General features: G+C 31.5%; 1 protein-coding gene across 2 annotated transcripts; it reads left to right on the top strand.

The window, feature by feature from the left end:
• The first annotated feature begins 374 nt into the window (after window positions 1-374).
• LOC146530047 (uncharacterized) lies at window positions 375-24,506 on the top strand. Of its 2 annotated transcripts, XM_085200177.1 has the most exons (13): window positions 375-691; window positions 7,945-8,170; window positions 12,606-12,714; window positions 12,919-12,943; window positions 13,994-14,149; window positions 14,484-14,628; window positions 14,831-15,051; window positions 15,538-16,030; window positions 16,412-16,609; window positions 21,825-21,950; window positions 22,217-22,714; window positions 23,135-23,335; window positions 23,623-24,506. In XM_085200177.1, exons 2-12 carry the CDS (start codon window positions 7,952-7,954, stop codon window positions 23,270-23,272), a joined length of 2,328 nt encoding a protein of 775 aa, XP_085056303.1. In that variant the 5' UTR covers window positions 375-691; window positions 7,945-7,951; the 3' UTR covers window positions 23,273-23,335; window positions 23,623-24,506. The 2 variants fall into 2 exon arrangements, with proteins under 2 accessions (XP_085056303.1, XP_085056305.1); XM_085200179.1 differs by lacking the exon at window positions 23,135-23,335 and having other exon boundaries at window positions 376-691.
• Window positions 24,507-24,578: the final 72 nt, after the last annotated feature.

Here is a 24,578-nt window from a genome sequence, read left to right as displayed (position 1 = left end):
TAAGTAAAGTATCCAAAAGTGAGAAATTGCAAGTATCTTTTTTAAATTCTGTTTTGAACTACTAACAAGCGTAGTTTTCGATTAGGTACCTAAATACATGTTTAAAAAATACATAAATAACTAGTTATTAAAAATTTTGAAAGTAAATGACTGATTATTTTAAAAAAACGATAAAAAAATTGCGATTTTTTTGCTTATTTACCTGTAGCTTAAAAAGTAGTTTAAATATTAAATGAATACATTGTTAACACACATGTAACCGTGACAACTGTTAGCTACACGAGTAACATGAGTTATTAGCTTCCAATTAAGTCAGTGAGCGAGGCTTTTAGCATGGTATGTAACGTCATACTTTCTTTGAGTGCCTTGATTTTAGTTTTTACCATTCGTGTCGGTGCGGCGCGCGGGACGCACGTCTGCTGTGCTCGCTGTATATAATTATAATCTATTAATTTCAATGGCAACCCGTTATTGTTGCCGCAATCCAACCGTGAATTAGTTTTTAAAATTGTAACGTCATATATACGTAGATGGTTTTAGATTTTTCGAACAGTGTACAGTGATAACAATAGGAGCCAAAAACCAGTGAAAACATGAGACCCTGATCGACAATGTTTGGTTATAGTTATTCAAATTTTGAAGAAATGTACCCGTGTTAAAATTTCAACTAACTCTGGTATTGGACGCTAAGGTCAGTAATTAGCCATATGTTATATTTTATATTGTGATTTATCCTATATTTATATTGTAAGATAAATGGTACGGATATATATCTCACTTTGTCTTTGAGATATAAGTACCTTCTAGTGCACGTTTCAAATGACAGGTTTATGTTGCTGATAATGATAAGGCTGTATAATGTGTTATAATTTGTAATGTACTCAATAAAATTCCTTTTAAATTTTCTCGAAACTGACTCCTTTATAATATTTTTTTATACGTATATAATTCTAAATGTTTATATAAAGCAATTTAAATAAAAAAAAAAATGTTATTCGAAATAATTATGTTCATATTCTCATTCGTTGCGTAAAGTGCCTGTTATTTCTTAATATTTTATATTATCATAGTATTTTATAAGTACCTCGACAGTAACAGAAATATGCTTATTAAAATTTAAATTTTGAAATATTAATCATTTTTTTAGTCTTCCTAGCTCAATTTTAATATACCGTCACGATTTTAAATTTCTGTACTTTTTTATATTTAGAAGAAATAAAATAAAGAAAGTAAAAAGCTGTTATTGCTTTGCTTAATGCTCCGAATGGTATATTAGAACTACTTGATAATGAAGGTATCTATAAAAAAATATATAAATAATATAAAGTGCCCACTTGGATCTACTATCGCGTTGCCCACGTTTGAATTTAAAATATTTTTTAATATTCCATTATATTAGTTCGCGCTTTGTAATTTACGTTTTTTATTTCACAATAAACGGTAATATTTTTTAAATAACTGCTTCTAATAATATCATGCAAACATTTAAAACAATATTAATACAATAGAATCCTAACTGTGGGTTATCTTCATCGAGATACCGCGTTGATCCTTCCTGATATCGCGTTGATGTCTAATTAACGCATGGGTCGTCTTCTAGATAGGTTGCTTGCTACACACATGATTTTTTGCATATCAAAATATCAGAGGCACAAGCGTGTGATTGTGAATGTAGCAGTTTGTGGGTTCGATTCCCTGTCAAGAAAATGAAATATTTAATATTTTCATTTCTTTTTCACTCTATTGTAGAGGCGCGGCGTGACAAATTCGGCGAAAAATGGTGAACGGAGTGTTTCAACACTATGTCCTCTGTCTTCTCTGCTGTGTACAGGATAAAAGCCTAAAAGCCATATATGTAAAGAAACGTTAACACGTTTTTAGTTGTTTTTAGCCTATTATTAGGTAATTATTGACATTACACATTGTATATACTGCATACATGTGATTTTTCTATAGGATCGTGTGAACAGAAAATGTCACCTTGCTTGTCAGATCGCTTTCCATCCATTCATGGCATCTCCCGCTTTTTAAAGCGATTTCTTTCGGCTTCTTAAGACGGCAGAAGGTTGTATTCTGCTTTCTTATTGAGTTTTTAAACATCTTTCACTAATCCGCTTTTTAATTAGCATTGTGAAAGAAGTAACTAGTTATAGTATGGCAATACTTTAGTGTTGCTATAAAAATCTGTTAAGTAGATATATATCATAAAGAATTCAATCGTTGTTAATTATACACTTACATAATATATATAAAGATAAAATAATTTATTAAATAAGAAAATACTTTTTATGCATCTTTTTATAAAATAAAAAATAAAGATTCTCGTTAATATTTTATACTCTTAAACTACTTAAATACTAATTAATTCTGCCATAATGATAATAATCATGAAAACTTTGTTAACGCTTATGTAGGTTTATTTCGTAAAGGAAGTTAGGAATATTATTTATTGAATAACTACACGTAACGGATGGAAAAATGATTTCACATATTAAAATTTTTAGGACGTAATAAAACGCAATATTTTCCTGTTGCATAGTACCAGCTATTGAAACTATTTTTTGTTATAACACTAATACAGGTTTTTACCTGTCTCTTCTCTTTTAATAATCTCTATGATACTACAAAAAAAAGCAGATTAGTAAAAAGATTACCTTTCCCAGAAAATTATTCTACATCCGGAATTTTTTGTTGAACGTCGTACAAATAGCATGACAGATTGTTATAATGTATAAAAAACTTTACGTACTCTATTATTACTAGGGTTTGAGAACAGGGATTTGACGTGACGGGTATTTCGTTATTTTTTATTATTTTCTTTACTGTTTGAACAATGAAATAAAGACTTATTTAAACTAACGTTTAATAACATTTTACTAGAGTAATCTCTTTAGTAGGATCTCCGCATAATATGCTAATTCCCGCTTATAATGTGTTATTTCATCATATAATATTTAGATATAATCTATATTAAAATTAAAAATATTTCAAAAATATTCTATTTCCTTACTCTTAATCTTGATTATGATAACTAATCTTTGGTAAAGTTAGATATTTTAAACCTTTAATTATTCAAACGAACGCTAAGCAGGAGCGCCATTACAACGGTAATTTTACGACTAAAAGTACCAAGCGAGCACATTTCATTGCCCAGAGACAGAAAGGCTCTCTACCTCTAGAAGAAATTATTTGTAACCATTGCTTTAAAAGGAAGCTTTTTTTTTAAATTTATTATCATTATCATAATAGAAGAAGATACATAGGAAAGAAGCTTCATTGTAGGGATGCCACATGAATTGAAGGAAGACATGGAAAAACATTTTTAAAAGTAATTAATGTCTTTTACGATTTTTTTTATTTAAAACAGCGGCTATATAGCTATATAATATTTTAAAAGTAAATATACTAGACTAATTAGATCAGTAATCAAGTTTTTAAAGTAACATTTATAAACTTATCGTAAAAACTAAAAGTAGTTCTCATTACAATACAAAACGGTTAGGAAATTAACTGTAGGTCTCAGATTTAGATCGAACTGGCTGTTCTAGCATTCAGTTATGTAAAGCCGTTGAGTCACATTGTTGTACCGAGTTGCAATATATCCAGATGGCGATGGCGGTTTGGGGAGTCGCTCGGTATCTATGAATAGCATCACGGGCTCGCGGGTCTCAGCCTCAGAGGTCGGACGCGGTTAATTGGCGACTCGCCGAAGCCGGTTTGAACGCCGATTTTGCGCCGTTTCTAACCTGTATACCTTCTTTTGCTCTGTTGGGTTTAGTTAAAGCTTATTGTTATACTATTTTTTTTATCTTATCTTATCCGATTATAGTGTTGTATCTATAGCTGTATAATAATAAAATTAGTGCTTGTTAATCTTAATCCAACAAGAGTCGGCTTTCATGACGGAAATTACGAATCCATACAATTGCAGAGGGTGACGGGCACCGAAAGTTTTTGTTGTATTGTATCCTAGCAATTATTGATCGCGTTGAGTCCGTAGACAAGGAAATTCACATTTTCGTTGCGGTATTTATGTGTATATGAAAATTTACTTATGCGTGATGAAGAATAAGATACATTCGCCCCAATTATAAAAATAAATAGAGTAAATTTTGTATATTAGTTATTAATTATCGTAGAGGCTATTTCTTTGTATGTTTTTATAGCAGCATTTAATATGTTAGATACTTTTTATATCAGAAAGGAGTTATTGTGCATGTAAATGTACATAACAGATATACTTTGTTTACGTATTAATACAAATTTGGCGGTATAGAGCTCACTTATTTTATTGGTGACTAACTGAGGCCAATGCTCTTTCCTAGAGAGAAAAAAAAACGGGGAACAGTTGTTGTCGACGGGGGCGAGAGGGGATTCACGGTTGAGCAGCGTCGCCACCTGCGCGCGCTCGTCGACCTGGCCTGGCCTGTGAAAAGCTACAATATTGCACTCTTAACAAAAAACGCTTAAAACTTGTGAATATTTACCCAAAAAATTTACCCAAGAAATGAGTGAGCGTGGAAATAATCGCAAGATGAAATGACCTTACTTTCACTTTTTAATATATCTAAATTTATTTAAAACGTCTTCTCTAGATAAATAGCTTTTTTAATAGTTTGTTTTTTTTTAAATGTGACACCTTTAGAGATTTTGATAGTCTGAAATAGTCAACCTAAAAAGAGACGAATGGCGATCGCTTTAATCGGTTACAAATGGTAAGGCCGTTCCTACTGCTTGGAATTTATGTTAAACTAACAGTTTATTACCATAATAGTGAATGCTGTTTTATTGATGAAAAATGAAGAAAACTACGAATTAAAAAAGTATACGTGATATATTTATTAGTTTCAAAATAATATTTATTTATTTTCATACGCAGTTTTGAATCTGCATAAATATTCTTTGTTCCTCTATTTGTTTTTAATCATCCTTAAAACAATGTGCATATAATAAATTTTTATACTTAAATAAAAATCGTGATAAAGTTTAATTTAACTTAACAGGTACAATAGATTTTTTCGCACGCCTAGTTCGGGAGTAGGTATTAGTCGATTTCCGCGTACACGGTGTAGACAGCGTTACGTAGATCAAATATTGTGTCAAGTGCACTATTGTCGGTGATCTGAGTAAGCTTTCACTTTCAAAATCTTGTCATAATATTTGAATAAATCAATCATTGTCCGCATGTGAACTACTACTCAATAATTGTAGATATATTAGGTACATTGTAGAGACTTCTGTAAAAGGAGGAGGTTATCAATTCGACTGTACTTTTTTAATGTTTGTTACCTCAGAACTTTTGAATGTGATCTCATTTTAATTCCTAAAATTAATCCTACGTGTAAACTGTTGACGTATCTTAACTATTTTTCTAGGTATGAGTTTAAAATATTTTACCCTATATGCTGTTCCCGTGAAAGGAGCGCAGATGCTTCCACCTGTATTATATTAATGGAATTGATACCTAGTTGATAAAAATGCATAATAATTATATTGTAATAGCAGAATGACTATACTTCTATTATTACGTTTATATTACATATCAGTGTGTCAATAAATGTGATAAATGTCTGCAATGTAAAATCTGCAGGAGGCTGCGCAGACGCATAGCGAGGTCATTGTACCGCTCAGAGGAACTGCGCTCTTGCCTGCCCCCTTGTCCTCTACCCCCTCTTATCCATCTCATCTGTGTATTGCAAACAAATACAATATACATTTATATATATTTACTATCGAAGGAAAAAGTATTAACGATACTATTATTTTATTTAAATTTTATTATTTTATTTAAACACTTTAAAGTACATATATCTATGAATGTAAATGGCATCTCAAGATCTATGTCAGATTTGAGAACCTAAATCACAAAATTTTGTTAGAATATTTTTAAAAATAGAATACACATTTCAAGTTTATAAATGTTGTTCTATTTAAAAGTAAACCTGTAAATGTTTGTACATAATAAAAATACTAATTTCGCAAACCGGCTTTAGAGGTGATTATTTCCGAATGATTTCTTGTAGTTACAACATCCTTTATCGTTCAGAATTATATGAATAGGTAGGCGCTTCAATGAGCTCTGAGGTAAAAATGTTTTATACATATAAGTATTCAGTAAATATTAATTAATAATAGTATAGAATATAGATTCAAATTCAAAATATTCTTTATTCAAATAGGCAATTATAACAAGCACTCAATCCCGCGTTTTGTCTTGTTATCAGAGCGTGGAAAATGAAAATAATACATTCCCCTGAGTGAGAACCGAACCTACGACCGTGCCGACGGCGATGCGCTAACTAATAAAAAAGTATAAAATTACGACAAACAAATACTTAAATTATAACCTTAGCGGCAGTAAATGTTTTAAAGACTAAAAGAAACAAGTTACACTGACAGCCGAAATGTTATAATATTTTTTACATATTTGCTCTACTTAACTTAAAATTTTCATTAACGATGACATTCAAAACGGATTCGTCGTATTCACATTTTAATATATGATGTGAATACGACGAATCCATTTTGAACTTTTTGGTGGCTTGTAATTTCTTTATTGATTGATTTTATGAGAATAATTTTGTGTAGGATTAATAAATTGAAGGAATATTTTTGAGTAAAAAAATTACATATATTAGATATGATACCTACATGGGTGTTGGAGCAAAACAAAAACCCATATATAAAAAATACAGTATGTTCGGCTCTGCCTGCTTTATGGAAAACTAATTCATGACCTCGCCGTTAATACCATCTATGTGGAAAGGGCATGCGCCGGCCTAGAAAATGAAACAGAGATTTATACTTAAGATGTTTTTATTCGGAATAATTTTAGATACAATAGAATAGGCGTTTAAAAACGTCATTGAACATGTCCTTTACGCCTGGTCGATTAGATATGTCTGATCAGTAAGATGAGTCGATATAGAGATAAGCTATAAGTAGTATGCTGTATGCCTCATATTGTATTTTTTTATGTCTTTTTTTAGTTTCACGCTGTATCCCGCACACAGTAGAGTACGCAGAGGGAACCCGAGAACCTAGTGTCAAAACACTCCGCTCCTATTAAGACAATTCTGTTCCGCACTTTCCGCCGCTTTTTGCCTCGATATCAAAGCAAAGGAATTTATATATAAATTTTAATAAATATTTTATTTTCTCGAGTGGGAATCGAACTCACAACCTAAACAAGTTACGTTTATAGTCACCGTGGGGTACAAAGCCCCTGCGCCACGACTGGCTTTTTTGAAATATATAAATATATATAGGTACATGTTTACCAGCTTATTACTCTGTAAAATAAAAATACATATACGTATAGGGCATGTGAAAATGTACAAAATTTTCAAGTTTTGATATCATTATGAGAAACGAATTAACACAGAAAGTAGGTTATATGTCGGAGATAATAGTCAACAATTGTAAATGCCGTAACAGTTACGCATTTCTATGACTTCTTATTAAAGGTTAAATCCGGATGTAGCGTTTGAGTTCTTCCTATATTATATTACACGTGTGCGTGTTGTATTTAACATTAAGTAAATAATACCATATGTCAATATATTGTACATTAGTATATCGTGGCCGTCGTAGCGCTGTGGCACAAGCCTACGACTGTAAACGCAATGGTTATGAGTTCGATTCTCACTCAGGTAAATAAATTATTATTTATTAATATTTTAATTTCTTCGCTCTGGTAACAAGGTAAAAATTATATTGTTGAGCTTCGTCACCCCACACGCAATATATCGAAAATTCAGCAGAAATTGGAGAACTGAGTGTCTTAACACTATGTTCCCTTTGCCTATATACCTATATACTGCGTCAAGCCGAAAACTGGCTTTATATCCACTAAGCTGTTTTACTACATTAATACATATTTGTGTTAAATATTTATATGTATAATATACAGCGTAATTACTTTAACATATGTAATATTTTCAGGGCGGAAATGTATGCCATGTCAACGGCGTCCACGACGACGTCCGGCTCACGCGCTGATATGACAGCGGGCATGATGGAGAGACGCGTGCGGGTCGTCCGCCTCTTGCGGCCTCGCAAGGCTGCACCTGCTTTCGGCTTTTCGCTACGAGGTGGCCGAGAGTATGCTACCGGATTTTTTATTTCAAAAGTTGAACTTAACTCTGAAGCTCATCTTCAGGGACTGAAGGTAAGTGTTCAAAAATCGCATTATTGTTATCTTTAAGCATCTCTCGTATTATGAAGGACATGCAAAAAATGCAGAAGTTTCGAAGCGTAACGTGAAATTTTCATAGTGTATTATGTGTGCATAATAAGAATACATAAAAAATATTTATTACTCTATTAATGTCTTTCTTTATTTTTAATTATTATATAAATTAATGGACATTAACTTTAATGAGGAGAGCTCCGAGTACATATCCGTCCAAAATAATAGAATTAATATAAACTTTTTTGCAGTACTGCCATTTAATATGTACAGTGTACACGTATGAATTTATTAATGGCATTGCTGTAAACTTATATACGAGTAGTTACATAACTAAGATTGCCTAATGTCCATTTGGTGGCAATTTTTCCACATTGTGTTAGCATTTTTTTACGATTTTTTGCCAAGAACAATAAGGAATTGTTCAATATTACATTGTAAGCAGTATTATAGTAGATTTTTTTATTTTATTCCATGCAAAATATGTACTTTAGAATATTTTTATAACTAAACCTGTCAACTAAGACATGATGTAAACACATAGTTGGGTACCACTCCCACGAGCATGGTGCAGCAGTGTGTCCCATCATTTGTTTTAATATGTGAAAACCTCTCACAATTATCTGGCTGTTCGCCTGCTTTATAATTACTCGCGTCCGAGGTTGGATTGTCGCAAGAAACATTCCATTATTTCAAGTGCTCACGTAACAGCCACTGTTTCTCTTACCACAAAGAGTCTCTCAAAATTGAGCTTAGATCTTTTTCAAAGCGTTTGTCGGCTATAACTTTGTTTGTAATTTATAAATAAAACTGAACAAAAAATGTCCTTTGTATAATTTACTTTTAGCAATTTTAGATGATAGTGTCGCAATATTGATTTCAAATTTATTCCGTTTATCTAAATCTACACTATAAAGTATTTTCATAAGAGTCTAGCTCTTCAATAAATGAAAGCTAGTGAATAATAAAAAAGAGGAAATTAAAACTCTTTAAAACTTGTCTTATAAATGTTATAGGTATGTGAATAACATCTTAAAAAGTTTGGTTTTCGCACAATTATTTCCTTATTAAAGTCTTACGAAAGAAGTTAATATCCGTTGTTATGAATAAAATTTGTGAAGCTTACATTATCATTCTTGGGAATAGAGATGCTTTTACGAGTTTCATTCAGACGTTATTTAAAGATTTATTTCGACGTTAACTTAGAAGCGAAAATTTAATTATTTGTAAAAACTTTCATATCACGAGTATTCTTATTATTTATTTAAATTATATAATATTTATTTTTATAAAAGTATTTGTAAACTAAAATATTAATTATATAAAAAATATTTTTGTTTATATATAACTATTTTAAATAGACAACGATTTGTGTAACATGCTACAAACGTTACAGAGGCAGGACGGATACTTGTTTAATACCACGAACGTATGTTAATAACGGGATAAGGATACTTACAAGGAAAAAAATAATTTTAAAATAACTTCAAAGTGGATCGATTAGACGTTTGCTAGAAGATGCGTGGGTCATTCAATTACCAGCTGTACCTGATTGTTGGACTTTCTACTGCTATCCAGTGTGCCTCTTTGGGTTAACGTTGTGTAATAGACGCTAAAATAGAAAACCTAAGATGCGAACTCAAAAACTTTGATAATGATCTTAGTAATTGTTAAATCATTTATTCTATTAGATTGCAGAATAGATAAATGTTGCCAAACATAAAAATATATATTTATAAACATTTTTTGAAACGAAATAAATACTATCTATTTGTTACATGCGTAGGTACTATATATTCATAGAAATTCTCTGACATAATCGTTAAATAATTATTGTTATAAAAGTTTCGTTTTAAAGTTTCCGTACTTCAAAAGGATTTTTTTTAGAACTTGAGGTTAATGCTGTTAGGCCTACTGGCGTTTACAGCAGCTTTACTTTAAAAGCTGGACTCGCACACCCCACAGTGTTCTAAGATGTTGACAGCGTAGTCATTGTCATTTACCTTTTAAGGTGTGCCCATCATCAAATTTAGTTTTTTTATTTTTTTTAATCTTGTTTTGATTTAGCATCCATTCCTGCAGCTATATTTCCAAATCTGTGTCGTACGTTATCTATTAGTGGTGAACATCGATTTTTAAATTTCGAATTTCAATTTTTTTTATCACCTTTAATTATTTAAATTTAACTCTTAATAATTTATTAAGTTTATTATATTTAGTTTTGTGTTCGATTTATTAAAAGTGAAAGATATAAGAAGATAGTAATTAAAGATTAATTATTTACTCAAACCACATATCAGACGAGTAATAATAATATGAAGATGCAATGTCCTGCGTAGACGTATTGATATTATAATTTTGTTTTCTAATTATAGATGTTATTTTAAAAGTCTTTTACGGGCATTTATAATTACACACTTAAACAAATGCAGCTTAAACCTTGCACATTGTGTTAATAAATACTTATATGAGTATTTTTTTTTTTTAAACAAATAGTAAAAATTATAATACTGCAAAATAAATCGATATAACAATGAAAACAGACGCAATGATTCATCAGTAAATATTGTCAGCAGAACAGATATTTAAACAGGTGGATATATTTTTCAAAAATAATAAATATAAATTATACTGTGAATAAGAGATACCTACGTAACATGTATAAATAAATTCTGAAAGAATAATCTTTCACGTTTTATCAAGTAGTTTTATAAGTACCTATGTACATAAAGACCGTGCAAAGTGGAGTAGGTTGAGTAGGAAGGCACACCCTGGTAATAGCCAGGATTAATGCCAGGAAGAAGAAGAAGAAGATATAAGTCCATAATATTTTATTATGATTTAGAAATCAATTTCCGCTGTAACAAAAAGTAATTTGTTGCTTGTTTGACATAAAGCTATGCTTACAACTAAATAATAATTCAAGTGCGAATCGAACTTGACTTTTCAGACTCCGTTCTAAAACCATGATTGTAGGTGAACGGGAGGTTGGAAGGAAAAATTTACAAAGTTATGTTTGCGAATATGAAATGAACTTCAAATATTTTGTAATGGTTTTTTTCTGATATATCTATAAATTTTCAATTTTTGATTTCGATTAATTAAAATGGTCTTGATTGATGGACACACAGTCAATAAAAAAAGCTTTTTTTTTAGTTTTTTGTTTATCTTAAAATCCATTGTCTAACTTGATGTAGAGATATTTAAGTCTACGAATATAATTAGACTAAAACATATGTGTCTACTGCTTATGAAAATAAATATACTTGTAGTTTAAGTACGAGTCCACAATCTTACGCTTATTATTAAAAATTCATTGCATATAAAATATTATAGACAAAAACGTTCATAGTGTAATAATTTCATAGTTTAATCATTTAAATATTTAAAATATTTTTCTCCAAGCACTATTTTATTACAAATATGCAATATGCTATGATTTTTTAAGACCCAGTTTAAATGTTCTTATCACAACCTGCTCGTAATTCTTCCGCTGTTAGTAAATTGTACTCGTAATTCGTTTTACTCAATTCAAATACTCGAGCGTTAAGAAAATATTTCAAAATGTAAAAAAAAATTAAATCACTTATACATACATATGCACCATTTTTTATGTGCCATTAATATTATCAAAGCCCATTTTGGCCTATATTATTATACCTATGCCTAAAAACAGAAGAACATATTATTACAAAGTTCTGGAAGTATTTCCGCCAAAAAAAAAATTGATAAGAAAGTTCGAAGGAAAGTTGTCGGATATGTGGGGCATGAGGTGCACAGTCCGGCTTCTTCGCGAGAACGTAAAGAAAGTGGTGTTTTCGTCACAGCGCGACGTGGCTGACATCAGTCTACTTGTGCGCGTGATGTCACACGGTCAATACAAGGCACATTCACGCAACGCAAGCGCAACCATTTTTTTTTATTACATATTTGACATTGCTTGTTTGTTAGGTAGGTACACTTGCAAAAGCGTCGTCCCCAATTTGCCTATTGAAACTGTATCTAGCAACAAACATTTTAGTAATTATTATTAGTAAATAGAAATAGTATTATTACTAGTTTATAAGTAAACCAACTGCTATTATATGTTAGTATACCATTTTTATTGGCTTCACGCCGTATCCCGCACACACAGGATAGAGGGAACCTAAACCACTCCTTTTCCCATTTTCGTCCGAATTCTGGAGGCATTAAGTGGCGGAACTGAACACCGCGCTTTGCCTCCAAACCAGAGCGTTGTGAACCAGAGCGAATAAAAGTATTAAATATTACCTTCATTTCCTCGAGTGGGAATCGAATCCATTACTTGTCGCGTATACAGTCACACACTTATACCCTTGCACCACGACTGGCGTCTACTATATTATATTTTTTAATTTAACTAATAAAAACTTTATCACATCATCATTTGCAGGTTGGTGATCAGGTGATGAGCGTGAACGGCTATCGGGTGGATGATGCGGTTCATGCTGAACTAGTCCATTACATCACCTCACAATCTAGGATAAAAATTAAAGTTAGACGTAAGTTCAAATTTAATTATATATTACGTCAGCAGGCAAACTATAACAGAGATTTTTACATTTTTAAAATAAAATCATCTATTTATTAGAATAACTTAAAATTACTTAATGTTATTCAAATAATATTTTTTTTTAGTAAAACATTTACCTTATTTTTTTTATGGGTTTTATGTTATTAAGAATTATTTCTTTTCTTAATTTCAGATGTCGGAATGGTTCCAGTAAAAGAGTATGTATAATTAAATTATAGTTACCAAAATTATTATTATAATTAATTATTTATTAAAATAGGATAAAGGTTTTTAATTTTTGGGGATATCGATAGGTATGAGGGGCGCATAGGTATGTTCAGGAAATATGCCGTGATCACAGAACAGACATCGTAATTAGTAGAGGATGCGTTTCAAAATAACAATTAATAAAAAAATACATTTGTATGTTAAAATGAAATCATCTGAAATGAATATTTTTTTGCTGTTAATGGATATTTTTCGCAACTAATTACTGAAAGCAACAAAAGTATAAAAAAATAGTTGCATACGGGAATTGACTTTTCTGTGAAGAAACCCGTGGACAAGGAACTTTTACTGTTCTTACTATATAGAATAAGTAGATATATTTGAAACTAAATATACCGATCTTTCCTATCCTTTTTATTCGACAATTATGCCCAGCATATTTATTTTACTTTATTTTAATTTCCACCTATGTTACTTCATTTTATTTTTTACACAAAAATGTGTTATTATGCAATTAAATCCAAATTGCTTATCTACTGAATAGTTTAAAAAAATGTTGTCGATTAAAATCGATATGCAGGAAGCTAGACATTATTATTATACATATTTAATTGCATTCATCCCTCGCGTATAGAGCTGAATATTTTTTATATTAATTAACATATTCATTAATTGACCTTGAGGCCATTCGTAGCGCAGGGGCACAAGTGTACGTCTCTAAACGCGATAGGTTGTGGGCTCGATTCCCAATCGAGGAAATTAAGTATTCAATAGTTTCATTTGGTCGTTCTTGTAACGCAAATGCGCAACGTTTAGTTCTGCCACTCAACACACAATGCCTACAGATATCGGCGAAAAGTGGGGAACCGAGTGTCTTAACCCTAGATTCCTACGTAAAAAACAATTCCTGAGAGAGTATCGAAATTATCGAATCTACATTCCACAACCATCTTGAGAACACACAGACTCTTATTGCGTCAATGGAGTCATGTAATTGTAGTGATTTATCAAAAGTATTAAAATATTTGGCTTGTTTCTAGCAAAGAACATGAATCTTTATCATGGCAATTTGTTTCGGAACGCGCCTCTTTGGCATCGGATGTCTCCTCATCACCAACATTGTGCCACAATACCGACCATTTCACAGATCTACGATTATCTATATTAGTACCTCCAAGAGCTAAACTTGGGTGCGGGTAAGTTTATAAAATTTAATTTTATATTATGTATACTGTAATTTTATGAATGATAATAATTTATTTATTGTTTTTTTATATACTTTTTATAATATATTGTAGCATCATTATCATTCTATTAGAGTATTAAGAGTACGTTATTGTAAGCATAAATGGAGAAAACATTTGAGTTATATCTTGTTTTGTTGTAGAACTTTTTTCTTATATACTTTATTTTAATCCTAAAACAAATTTCAAAAAGTTTTTTTATTAGGATGGAAATCAAAATATTAACTTTCATGATTTTCAAGTTTGCAATAAACATGTTATAAATTATTTTCATTTTTCATTTTAGAATTTGTAAAGGACCCGAATGGAAACCGGGAATCTTTGTACAATTCGTAAGGGAAGGTGGCATAGCGCGGGAAGCTGGATTAAGGCCGGGGGACCAAATCTTATCGTGCAATGGACATGACTTCGCAAATGTATCTTTTAACGAGGTAATACTTTTTAATAATTTATTATTCTAGTAACTGATTCATGCACAATGTAACAATATATCAGAAAAACTATTACTATTATTTAAGAGCATAAAAATATCCATATCATTAATCTGTTTCTAGTGAGAACACTGTTAATAATTTTGTACAACAAAATTCCTATCCTATTCCTAGAAATAGATTAATTTATTTTTTATTCCAGGCCATATCAGCAATGAAGACTAGTGGAAGACTCGAGCTTATTATCCGAGAAGGGGCCGGAGTGGAGCTGGTGTCGCCCGAGAGCTCCGGCTACAATAGCTCCGCGTCGTCGGCGGCCGGCGAGCGCAGCCCGGCTCTCGCGCCGGTACCGCTTGCGCCGCCCGCTGCACTGCGGCGAAGACTCGCGAGTGTGGCTGAGGAGGCTGCTGACAGAGCGGACAGGTTTTGCTTAGTGAAAAATTTTGTTAAATAATATAATAAATATTTTATTACGAGGCCGTCGTGGCGCAGCGGCTGTATCGCTGCGTCCGCGTACTAGCGAGGGTGGTGAGTTCGATTCTCACTCGGGGGAATAAATTATTTTCAATATTTCGCTTTCGTAAGAAGACGAAGCGCGGAGTTGAATTCTGCTAGTCAACTAAGTCTCGAAGATTAAGCGGAGAGTGGGGAACGTAGTATCTACATATAATTTGCTAGGTTTTCTCTGCCGTCTTTATGTAGATTTGCATCCATTTGTTATAGTTTATAAAGAAATTACATTACCACATAATGTAATATTATTTTTTTATAAATTATTTTAAATAAATATATTCGTTTATTATCTTTTTAGTTTTGCTTAGTGAAAAATTATGTTTGCAAATATTGTATTTAGTTATGTCTTTTGTGTGAATTTGGTTGTATTATTATTTAAGAAAAAAACATTTTTAGGTTGACTATGAACAGAATAAAAAGGCGAACATGGGATAGTTTAGATTTCGATTGGAAAAACAACGACACACATAATTTTGATGCACCATCTGATATTGAACCCGACTACGACAGTCCTAGTATACCAAACAATCCTCACTCATACGAGAATAAATCTAATAGAAAAAGTAAAACAGAATATGAAGCGACTAAAATAAAGAGTCCATTAAATAGAACAATTATTAATTTGACAGAGGATGGAGCAACGATACAATGCAGCTACGATAATAATAATCCTAGGAAAAATACATTTGCAACAACACAAACGAATAGAGATAAAGATAAAAAAACTATTGTTGTAGAAGTTCATCATATGAATTCTACGACGTGTCCTAAAAGTCATTGCAATTATGCCCCACCTTTAAAAAAAGAAATTGATGCTGATGCTACTAGTATATCGAGTTCAGCTACCTTATCCAGTGCCATTGCCGAAGAAATTCTAAGGAGGAAATCTGTAAGGATTCTTTATTTTTCATTATATTATTGTGTATCTGATAATCTGACAATGTTTTCTAATATAACAATTATTTAACAGGTACTTATGATATCAGAAAACATTAATTAATTAATTTTTCAAATTATGCCTTCCAATAAAATCTTCAAGGTTCATACAAGATTTGATTTTTCCCGACTGTTAGTCGTTCTATTGCAAATAATTGTTTACTACAAATAATTTTAAAGGTCATTGTAATTGTATACAGCAAAGACAATACAAATAAGTAGATAATATGACGCTATCAAGGCGCAGTTACATTGCATATGATTGAACGCAACGGTTAAGAGTTTAAATTTGGAAAAACAAATTTAATTTAACAATATCTTTTTTTGTGTTCAGAACAAGAAACCAACAGAAAAAGAAACGGCTGCAATTCCTGTTAAGAAAGCGAATATTCCAAAAGCCATTGATAACGACCAAAAAAAACACCACGACGCTTTAATGGATGAGTTTAAAAAGGTTCACAGAAAAATGTTTGCCAATCAAGATGTTGTGAACAACAAAGAAAACAATAATAACGCTAATATGGACAGTTTGGTAAGTGATCTATGTGACTGCATGTTTTTTTTATTTATTATAAGCTTTACACTGTATCTCGCGTATGGCAGGATGAGCAGAGGGTACATAGTATTAAGAAACTCATCGTTTCCCGCCTAATTTTCGTTCATTTTATAAATTTTAGAATACTAGCAGGCCACTTGTCGCTCTGAAAGAGGCGAAAGTTTTAACAGTATTATCTTTAAAAAGGTTAGTTAACTACTAAGATGGCACACCAGTGGCCTTTTCACCTTTACGACCCCTAATAGTAGTAGTTATGGTGGCATTAAGCTTATGAGTATCATACAGTACCATACATTGTGCTTCGTTTCAAAGCCAATATTGAGATTATCAGAGATAAGTACGACGAGTCCACTTCTATGGTTTACAGTAGGTGTTCACCAGGGCTCGGCTCTTAGTTCGGTCTTGTTTAATGTAGTACTCGATACTGTCTTGGCTCACATTCTAGACCAGCACCAACATAGCACTCACTGACGAGAACCGACTGATGCTGGATCGTAAAGTGAACCTCTGGAAGGGTACGCTTGAAAATGACCGTCCTAAGCTAAATTTGTCGAAGATCTAATTCATGGCCTACAGAAGCCCGGACTCGAGCATTATCTATACAGACGTTAGAAGTGCAGGTACCGTGCATCCGATATGCACGAGTCTGGAGGCATCGATCACATCTATAGCGGGATTATTACAGACTGTAAATGCGCGTGGGCCAAATGGCGGGAGGTCACTGGTGTGGTCTGCGATCGCAGGATACCGTCCAAGCTCAAGGGGTTGATATACAAGAGTATTATTCGACCGGATCTTTTATATGACTTCGAATGCTAGGCCAGCACTATGTCGGCACACTCAGGAGCTTCACGTAACTGATATGAAGATGCTGATGTGGAAGTGTGGCGTAACGCGGTCTGACCGCATACGTAACACATTCATTCGGTAGTCTTGGAGTGCGTGACTCCAAGGAAGCGTTGGGTAGATGTCGTGGTGCAAGACGTGAGAGCCAATGGTCAAATCACCGAGGACGGGTCCGTGCAAAATGGAGTAGGTTGAGTAGGAAGGCAGACCCTGGCAAAAACCTGATACCCCCACATTCATAGCAGGTTTACTTACATAAGACAATCAGTATTGAAGCATGACTAAATATTTGGAACGAAATAATAATAATGTATATTGTATATACCTACTTGTGTTTTCTTTAAAAAAATATATTGACTTCAGTAATCGACTTTACTGATTTTAAGTGTTAAAAAGTTTTTTCACAACTGTTACAAAATTTTTAGATACAAGTTTAACCAAAAGGAAACAAACTAGAAAATAATATAGAACAAGATATTAATTTTTAAACATTCCTATTAAGTATTATGAATGTTTAAAGGTATTATAGTATAAGTACTCATAATAGGATAAATAGAAAAATACATTGAAAGAAAAAAATATGAAAAGTTTCCAAATTCCGAGTCGTAGGTACTAATGCCGTCTGCGAAATATATTTTAAAAATGAACTGATGACAGTTTTAAATATTTGGACCTTTTAGGAGATAGTAGAAATTTCCGTGTTAAAAGTGGTATAGGTCTTCTATTGCTGCTAAATCTGCTGTATATTAATATTTTATATTTTAAATGATTAAAAAACATAGCTGCTCCTAATACTAAATAATATTCTTAATCTAGTTTACCCGATATAATGTTGCTATTGTCGTAGTTGCAAGTTTCAGTAAAGCCTATTAGTGCCGACTCGACGGTACAAGACGTAGGACAGTGACCTCCTTTCGTAATACGAGAAGCCGAGTAACCCCTCGTAGTGTTTTATATTCATATAAATTTACCTTTGTATTAATGTAATTAGCTTAAATTACGTAAATATATGGCATTGTGCAATTTAAGTTTATATTAGACACTATTTGATTTTCCTATTGTACCTACTTAGAAATAGGTACCTATTTCTAAGTTAGGGAAAGTTTTTTAATATAAGTATTTCATTTTTTAACACCTTCGTCATTCTTTATCTTTTTGAATATACAATATAGTATTATCTCAATATCGAATTTAATCTTATCAGTCTTTGTTGGAAATTGCAATCACTATCACGTTGAAAAAAACTGATATATAACTTAGAACCTTTTTTTACTGTTTTTAAAACAAAATTTCTAACTTTAGAATTACAAAATTATTAGCTTCACGCTGTGTCCCACTTATAGCAGGGTAGGCAGAGGGAACATTTCCTTTAAGACACTGCAGTTCCCCATTTTCCGTCGAATTCTGAAGGTATAGCGTGGTGAGCAGCGGAATCCAACTTCTCCTCGTTATCAGAGTGAGGAAATGAAAAAAAAACATCGAAGGAGAATCGAACCAACCATCTCTCGTGCTTACAATTGCACGCTTGTGCTTCGCACCAAAATTCTTAAACTTAATAATTATTGATATTGACTAAATGTATTTTTATAATATAGGATTTTTTATATCTTATTTAAAAAGGCCATATTAAATGCCTCCTCGCAAAAAAACGATCTCTTGGATACGCTGCAAGATTACGACCATTACAATAAAAAACTACAAAATATATTTCAAGATCCATATCATTCTTATCGCAAACAAAATAATTATATTAACAAGAGATGGTGTAGTTAACGTTCTTGTTAAACATTAATTAATGTTATTTTATTATCGATTATTTACTAATTTATCATTTATATACAACATAGATATTTATGGAGCAGTGATTTAACACGATTGCGCTTCGCACTGATAACGCCGGCCCCGCTCTAGCAGTACGGTCAACAAGTCTTGACCGTCCTGAAGTTAGGTTTACTGATATTTTGCGCATTGTTGACTTTGTAAAAAAATAATCTAATGTAAGTAAAATCGTAAAATCAAATCTGCGCAGCCATTTACAACTAACTTCAAGGCGGCCGCGACTCGTTGACCGTATTGCACCTGTGCGGTGTGCCTTAAGTCTCGTCTAACGATAGCGAGTAGCGAGCAGCGAGCAGCGGGCACCGGTGCTCAGTCAGCTCACCACATCCGTCACCGATGCGCTCCGCCGCGCCACACTGCTCTTGCACTAAAATCGTAACTGCGCCGCACTTTACTGGAAAAATACACTTTAAAATTATGCGATTTTCCGATGAGTGTTATTGGTGATTTTCACACGCTAACCTTTAATTCTTTCAATATTGGTAATAAGAATTGCATTTATAGCAAACCGTGACTATAGTGTGTATAATTTATGTGTTATTTGTTTACTGTTTAAAAAATGATGTCTATGTGAATAACAAAAATGAAGAAAAACATTAAATCTCCACCGTTATTCACTATTCAGTGCTACGAAGTAAGTAAATCCTAGTGATGTTATTAGAGCGAAGCGTAGCCTATAATACGGTCGGCCAGTTATTTATTTGGTTAGATTGATTAGACTTAAATTAAGCATAAATAATTTTATATTTCGTCATTAGTGGCAACATTTTTTATTGAAAGAACCCATCGATTAGACTTAGATCAAGCATAAATAATTTTCTATTTCGTTATTAATAGCAAAATTTCTTATTGAAATAACCCTGAAACTGTTTATCGCCATGTAGATATTTAATTTATAAAACAGCAAAAACTTCACTCCTTATCCACCAAAGCCGTTGTGGATTTATTATTGACATTAACTTATCGCCATTCTTTCACTAAAATTATACCACACATATAAGCCTTATGTGTGCATTGATAACTTAAATATTATAATATTACAAACGAAATTGAAATTACAACATTTGTATTTTTACTAAATAGTGTAACTTCTATATTAAAAAAAACTATGTATTTTTAACATAAATTAACTTTTAAACACAGACTAATTGCTTCACTAATCTCATGGCCACTAATTGCTTTGTTGTGCTGCTATAGATTTCTAAGCAATAACTTCAAATATATTATTATAATAAACCTTAATTATAGCAGGTTAGTTGCGTTACGTCACTTTTTTCTCGCTAAGACGAATATTAGCTGACGTCATTTAGTTACTAATTCACTTTTCATTTGAGTATTAAAGGCTTTACCTGCTATGTAAAGACGTTGGCAATTAAAGTTCAATGTCAAACAACATATACTTCTTTAACATTTTACGTAAAATATATATTTATATTTTACAATAATAGAATAAAAAAAAAATATAATCTTTTTTTAAAATTTTTTTACCCTCTTCTCAATTTTAGTTGTCCATCAATTTATAATAGTAGTATGTAGCTAGGTATATATATTTTCTATAGTAGTTTAATATAGATTTATTCTACATAGCTGACTATGTACATACGTAGAAATGCTCGCAATTGTTACATTCGTGGTATTGTGGACGCTTCGGACGATGTTTAAAGTGCGCTATTGTTCATAGAGACAAATAGAATAAATATTTAATAAGTTATAGACTTTTTTTAAGTAAGTATGTTACGCTTTGTGGAAATGGCTATTCAGATAATTATTTAGCTTTTTAGATAGGTGAGTTGACTTGTGAGTTGAGACTGACCTTTGAAATTAAAGTACCATACTTTAAGCAATACTTATATGCATAACAAGCCAAAGGCGCATTTACACTCGAAATATTAATTTTCTCCGCTATAATTAATTCTTCAATCAATAAAATCTTTACCAAGAACCCCGCATAACTTAAAGAGGTAAAAAAAATCCTACGTCTAAACTGTTGAGGTATCTTCATTAATTTCTTTAGGTATGGGTTTGAAATATTTTACTATATGCTGTTCCCATAAAAGGAGCGCTGACGCTTCCATCCTGTATACACTTAATTCCTTAAAATTAAATGGTTAGTTTGGGCTTTTCTTTACATTTTGAGGAAAAAAGGTACAGGAATTTAAACAATAATTTCCTTGTATTTTTACTACTTTTACGGCTTACCAATTTACAACGAATACCCACCATATCAAAGTGGTCAATATTCAAAGGTAGTGGCAGTTGTCTAACAGTTTGCCAAAACTTGTATACTTAGATAGATATAGCTCCATAAATACTTTTAATAATCAGAACTTAGTAGGTAAGTGTGAGGACTGCGAACAGAAGTTTCTTAACCCTGATGTCACTAGGTATCACACACCGATATTCTCCTTAATGAATATTATTTTACGAAATTTCTAAGAATCCTTTGTCCAAAATAGCTATTGTATAAAACAATAAATTAAGTACTTGCTGTTTTAAATTGTTTTAGGATCGAGTAACATCATTACCTATCAAGAAAGCTGCCAATGATCAAAATAATCAAATTGAGTCGAAAAATGATAAACAATCACACAATAAACAAGACTTCCTAAAAAAACCGCCACCTCCACCACCAGTAAGTTACAAAACTATCTACCTTATATATTTTAAACTTCGATAATAATAAATTACTATGATTAGTTAATTAATTATTATTGTAACCGACACATTTAGCATAATAAGTTCCATTTAGGTATAAAAGGTTTAATTAATTAGATATACTTAAATGATTACGTGCTGTTTTATGAAAATAGATGGTGAATACAATTAATGCTTAAGCTACATAACGACCATTTTTGAACTTAATAACTTCAATAAAATTATTTATGTGTAAATTTTTAGATGCCTCTAACAAACGGTCATCATAATGGTAACCAGAATAAACAAGACACTAGCAATTTGGAAGAGACAGACGTAGCCAAAACACCGAACTTAAGAAAACTTGGAGCTTTGACCAGGGTACCCACACCAGATTATAATAATAAAACGGACTTTTCTGGTCAAATAAAAACAAACAGCCTTCGAGACCAAAATGTCGAAATAAAATCATTGGAGTCTTATAAACTAAATAATCCTTTGAACGTGACACCAAAACCGCCTTCAAATTATTTTATTAAAGCTCCAAATGGGCCCGACACGATGAAAAAACGACCAGTTTCAGTGACTATTGGAGAATATGTCAACAATATTGGTAGAAAAGAGCCATCAAAACTGGATTTCCTAAGCGGAGAAAATAATGCTAGAAGAATAGCTGATGATGAACCTATAACGAGTAGATTACAATCAGAATTAGCCCTTACATTATCTAGGTCAAATTTAAGGAAAAAGACTGAAGCTTTAGTAAGTACACTTGATTTATTTTATTTTTTTTTCAGCTTCACGCTGCATATCGCACACAGCAGGGTAGGCAGAGGGAACCTAGTGTTAAGAACGCCGAATTCTGGGAGCATTGCTTATTGAATGGCGGAACTCACCGCGCTTTTGCCTTGATACCAGAGCGAAAAAATGAAAATACTAATTAATAGCCCAAGTAGGATTTGAACCCACAACCGTCGTGTTACAGTCCCATGCTTGTGCCCCTGCGTCACGACAGCTTTTAAGTAAGGACCCCGAAATAATATTTTTTTTCTCAGTTTAGACCAAATACTGTATTAGTCTCGTTCTTTGAAATCAAATTAGTTATATGTACCTTTATAGGCAATTCCATTTTTTATATTTATAATATCAGACGAATGAATTTTATAAATAATTTTTTTTCAGGCTCATATGTCAAGCAAAAAAAATCCTATTATAGTTTTAAATGCCAATAATCAAAATTTTCATGCCAGATATGGCAATAATCTTTTACCTTTACCTCCATCTATTAGTATACCAAAAGTAACTAATATCAAATATTGATTTACATAGTAGTTTCATTAAATTATACGTTCAATCAACTCGTTATATCAACAATGGTACAATGTAAGATAAATATATTTATATTAAGCACTTTCATGTTAAACCTACACTTGTTTTATTAAGTTACTTAAAATAGATTTTTGCACTTCATAAAAATCAAATATACCTAAACTTACGTAGTATTAACAAACTATCTGGAATCAAATGAGTTGCACTCACCTAATGAATATAAAGTATTACTTAATCACTTTTAAAATGGTGGAGGTGACTTTACACATGTAATGTAAATAATTATCTGTGTCTCATTATGACTTTTAAGACAATATATTACATTTTATTCTTGTTTGTAGGCTGATGGAGGGCGCTAAAAATTTACAACGCGGCACTGCAATAAAGAAGACTTTCAGGAACTATGAATAGAACCTACGGCCTACGTTCAGAAATTTTCAAACCATAAAATCTAAACATAATTAATAATAAATATTATTTTTTAAAATTATAACACCATATACAAAAAATAATCAAAAAATTTATGCGGTATATTCAGTGTAAGAAAAGTACGTAAATTGTGTTTATTATTTAGTTAGATGAGTCTTTGAAAATGTGTAGGTAAGATAAAAAAATAATAAAAAATAGCAACCAAAGCTCTTTCTTTTAATAAAATATATGTAGTTAGAATAACATAATTCAAATTTTTAAACATTTTCTAAATAAGTATTTTTCTTTCATAAGTGTGAAATAATATTTTAAAAATGTTAAAAACAATTTTAAGGTACTTTTAAATACACAAATGAGGATTTATTAGCAAGGCTACGCAATTTCAAAATCCGTCCATATGTTTAATCGTGGCCTTGGGTCTTTAGTCTTAACAGATAGATAGAACCAGCAACAAAAAAATAAAATTATGTTATTTTACAATTGGCTGTTAATAATTACCTAATTGTGTCAAAAATACATTGAAATGAATTATTTTTGCTTTGTTATGTTATTTTAATTGTTAAATACATATCTACATTTCTATAAAAGAATATAAAATAATCATAATATAAAGGACGTATGAAAACAATAATCTAGATGGGTAAATTGGAGTGCCTAAGTCATGTAATTTTATCATGTAGAAATATGTGTATCTTTAAGAATATTTTAAAATAAATGTATGTGTAAAAATACACAATATAACTATGTAATTTTAAATTTTGATGATATTTGCAAATAAAAAAATATGTAAATTATATTACAATTGTCTTATTTTTATTGTTTTATTTTATTGTCAGTTCAAGGAAACATATTGGCTTACAGATTGGCT

This window comes from Heliconius melpomene, chromosome 17 (genome assembly GCF_056956725.1).
Source record: "Heliconius melpomene rosina isolate 202511_hmr_F chromosome 17, ASM5695672v1, whole genome shotgun sequence".
NCBI lineage: Eukaryota > Metazoa > Arthropoda > Insecta > Lepidoptera > Nymphalidae > Heliconius > Heliconius melpomene.
This window is presented reverse-complemented; position numbering and strand designations above follow the sequence as displayed.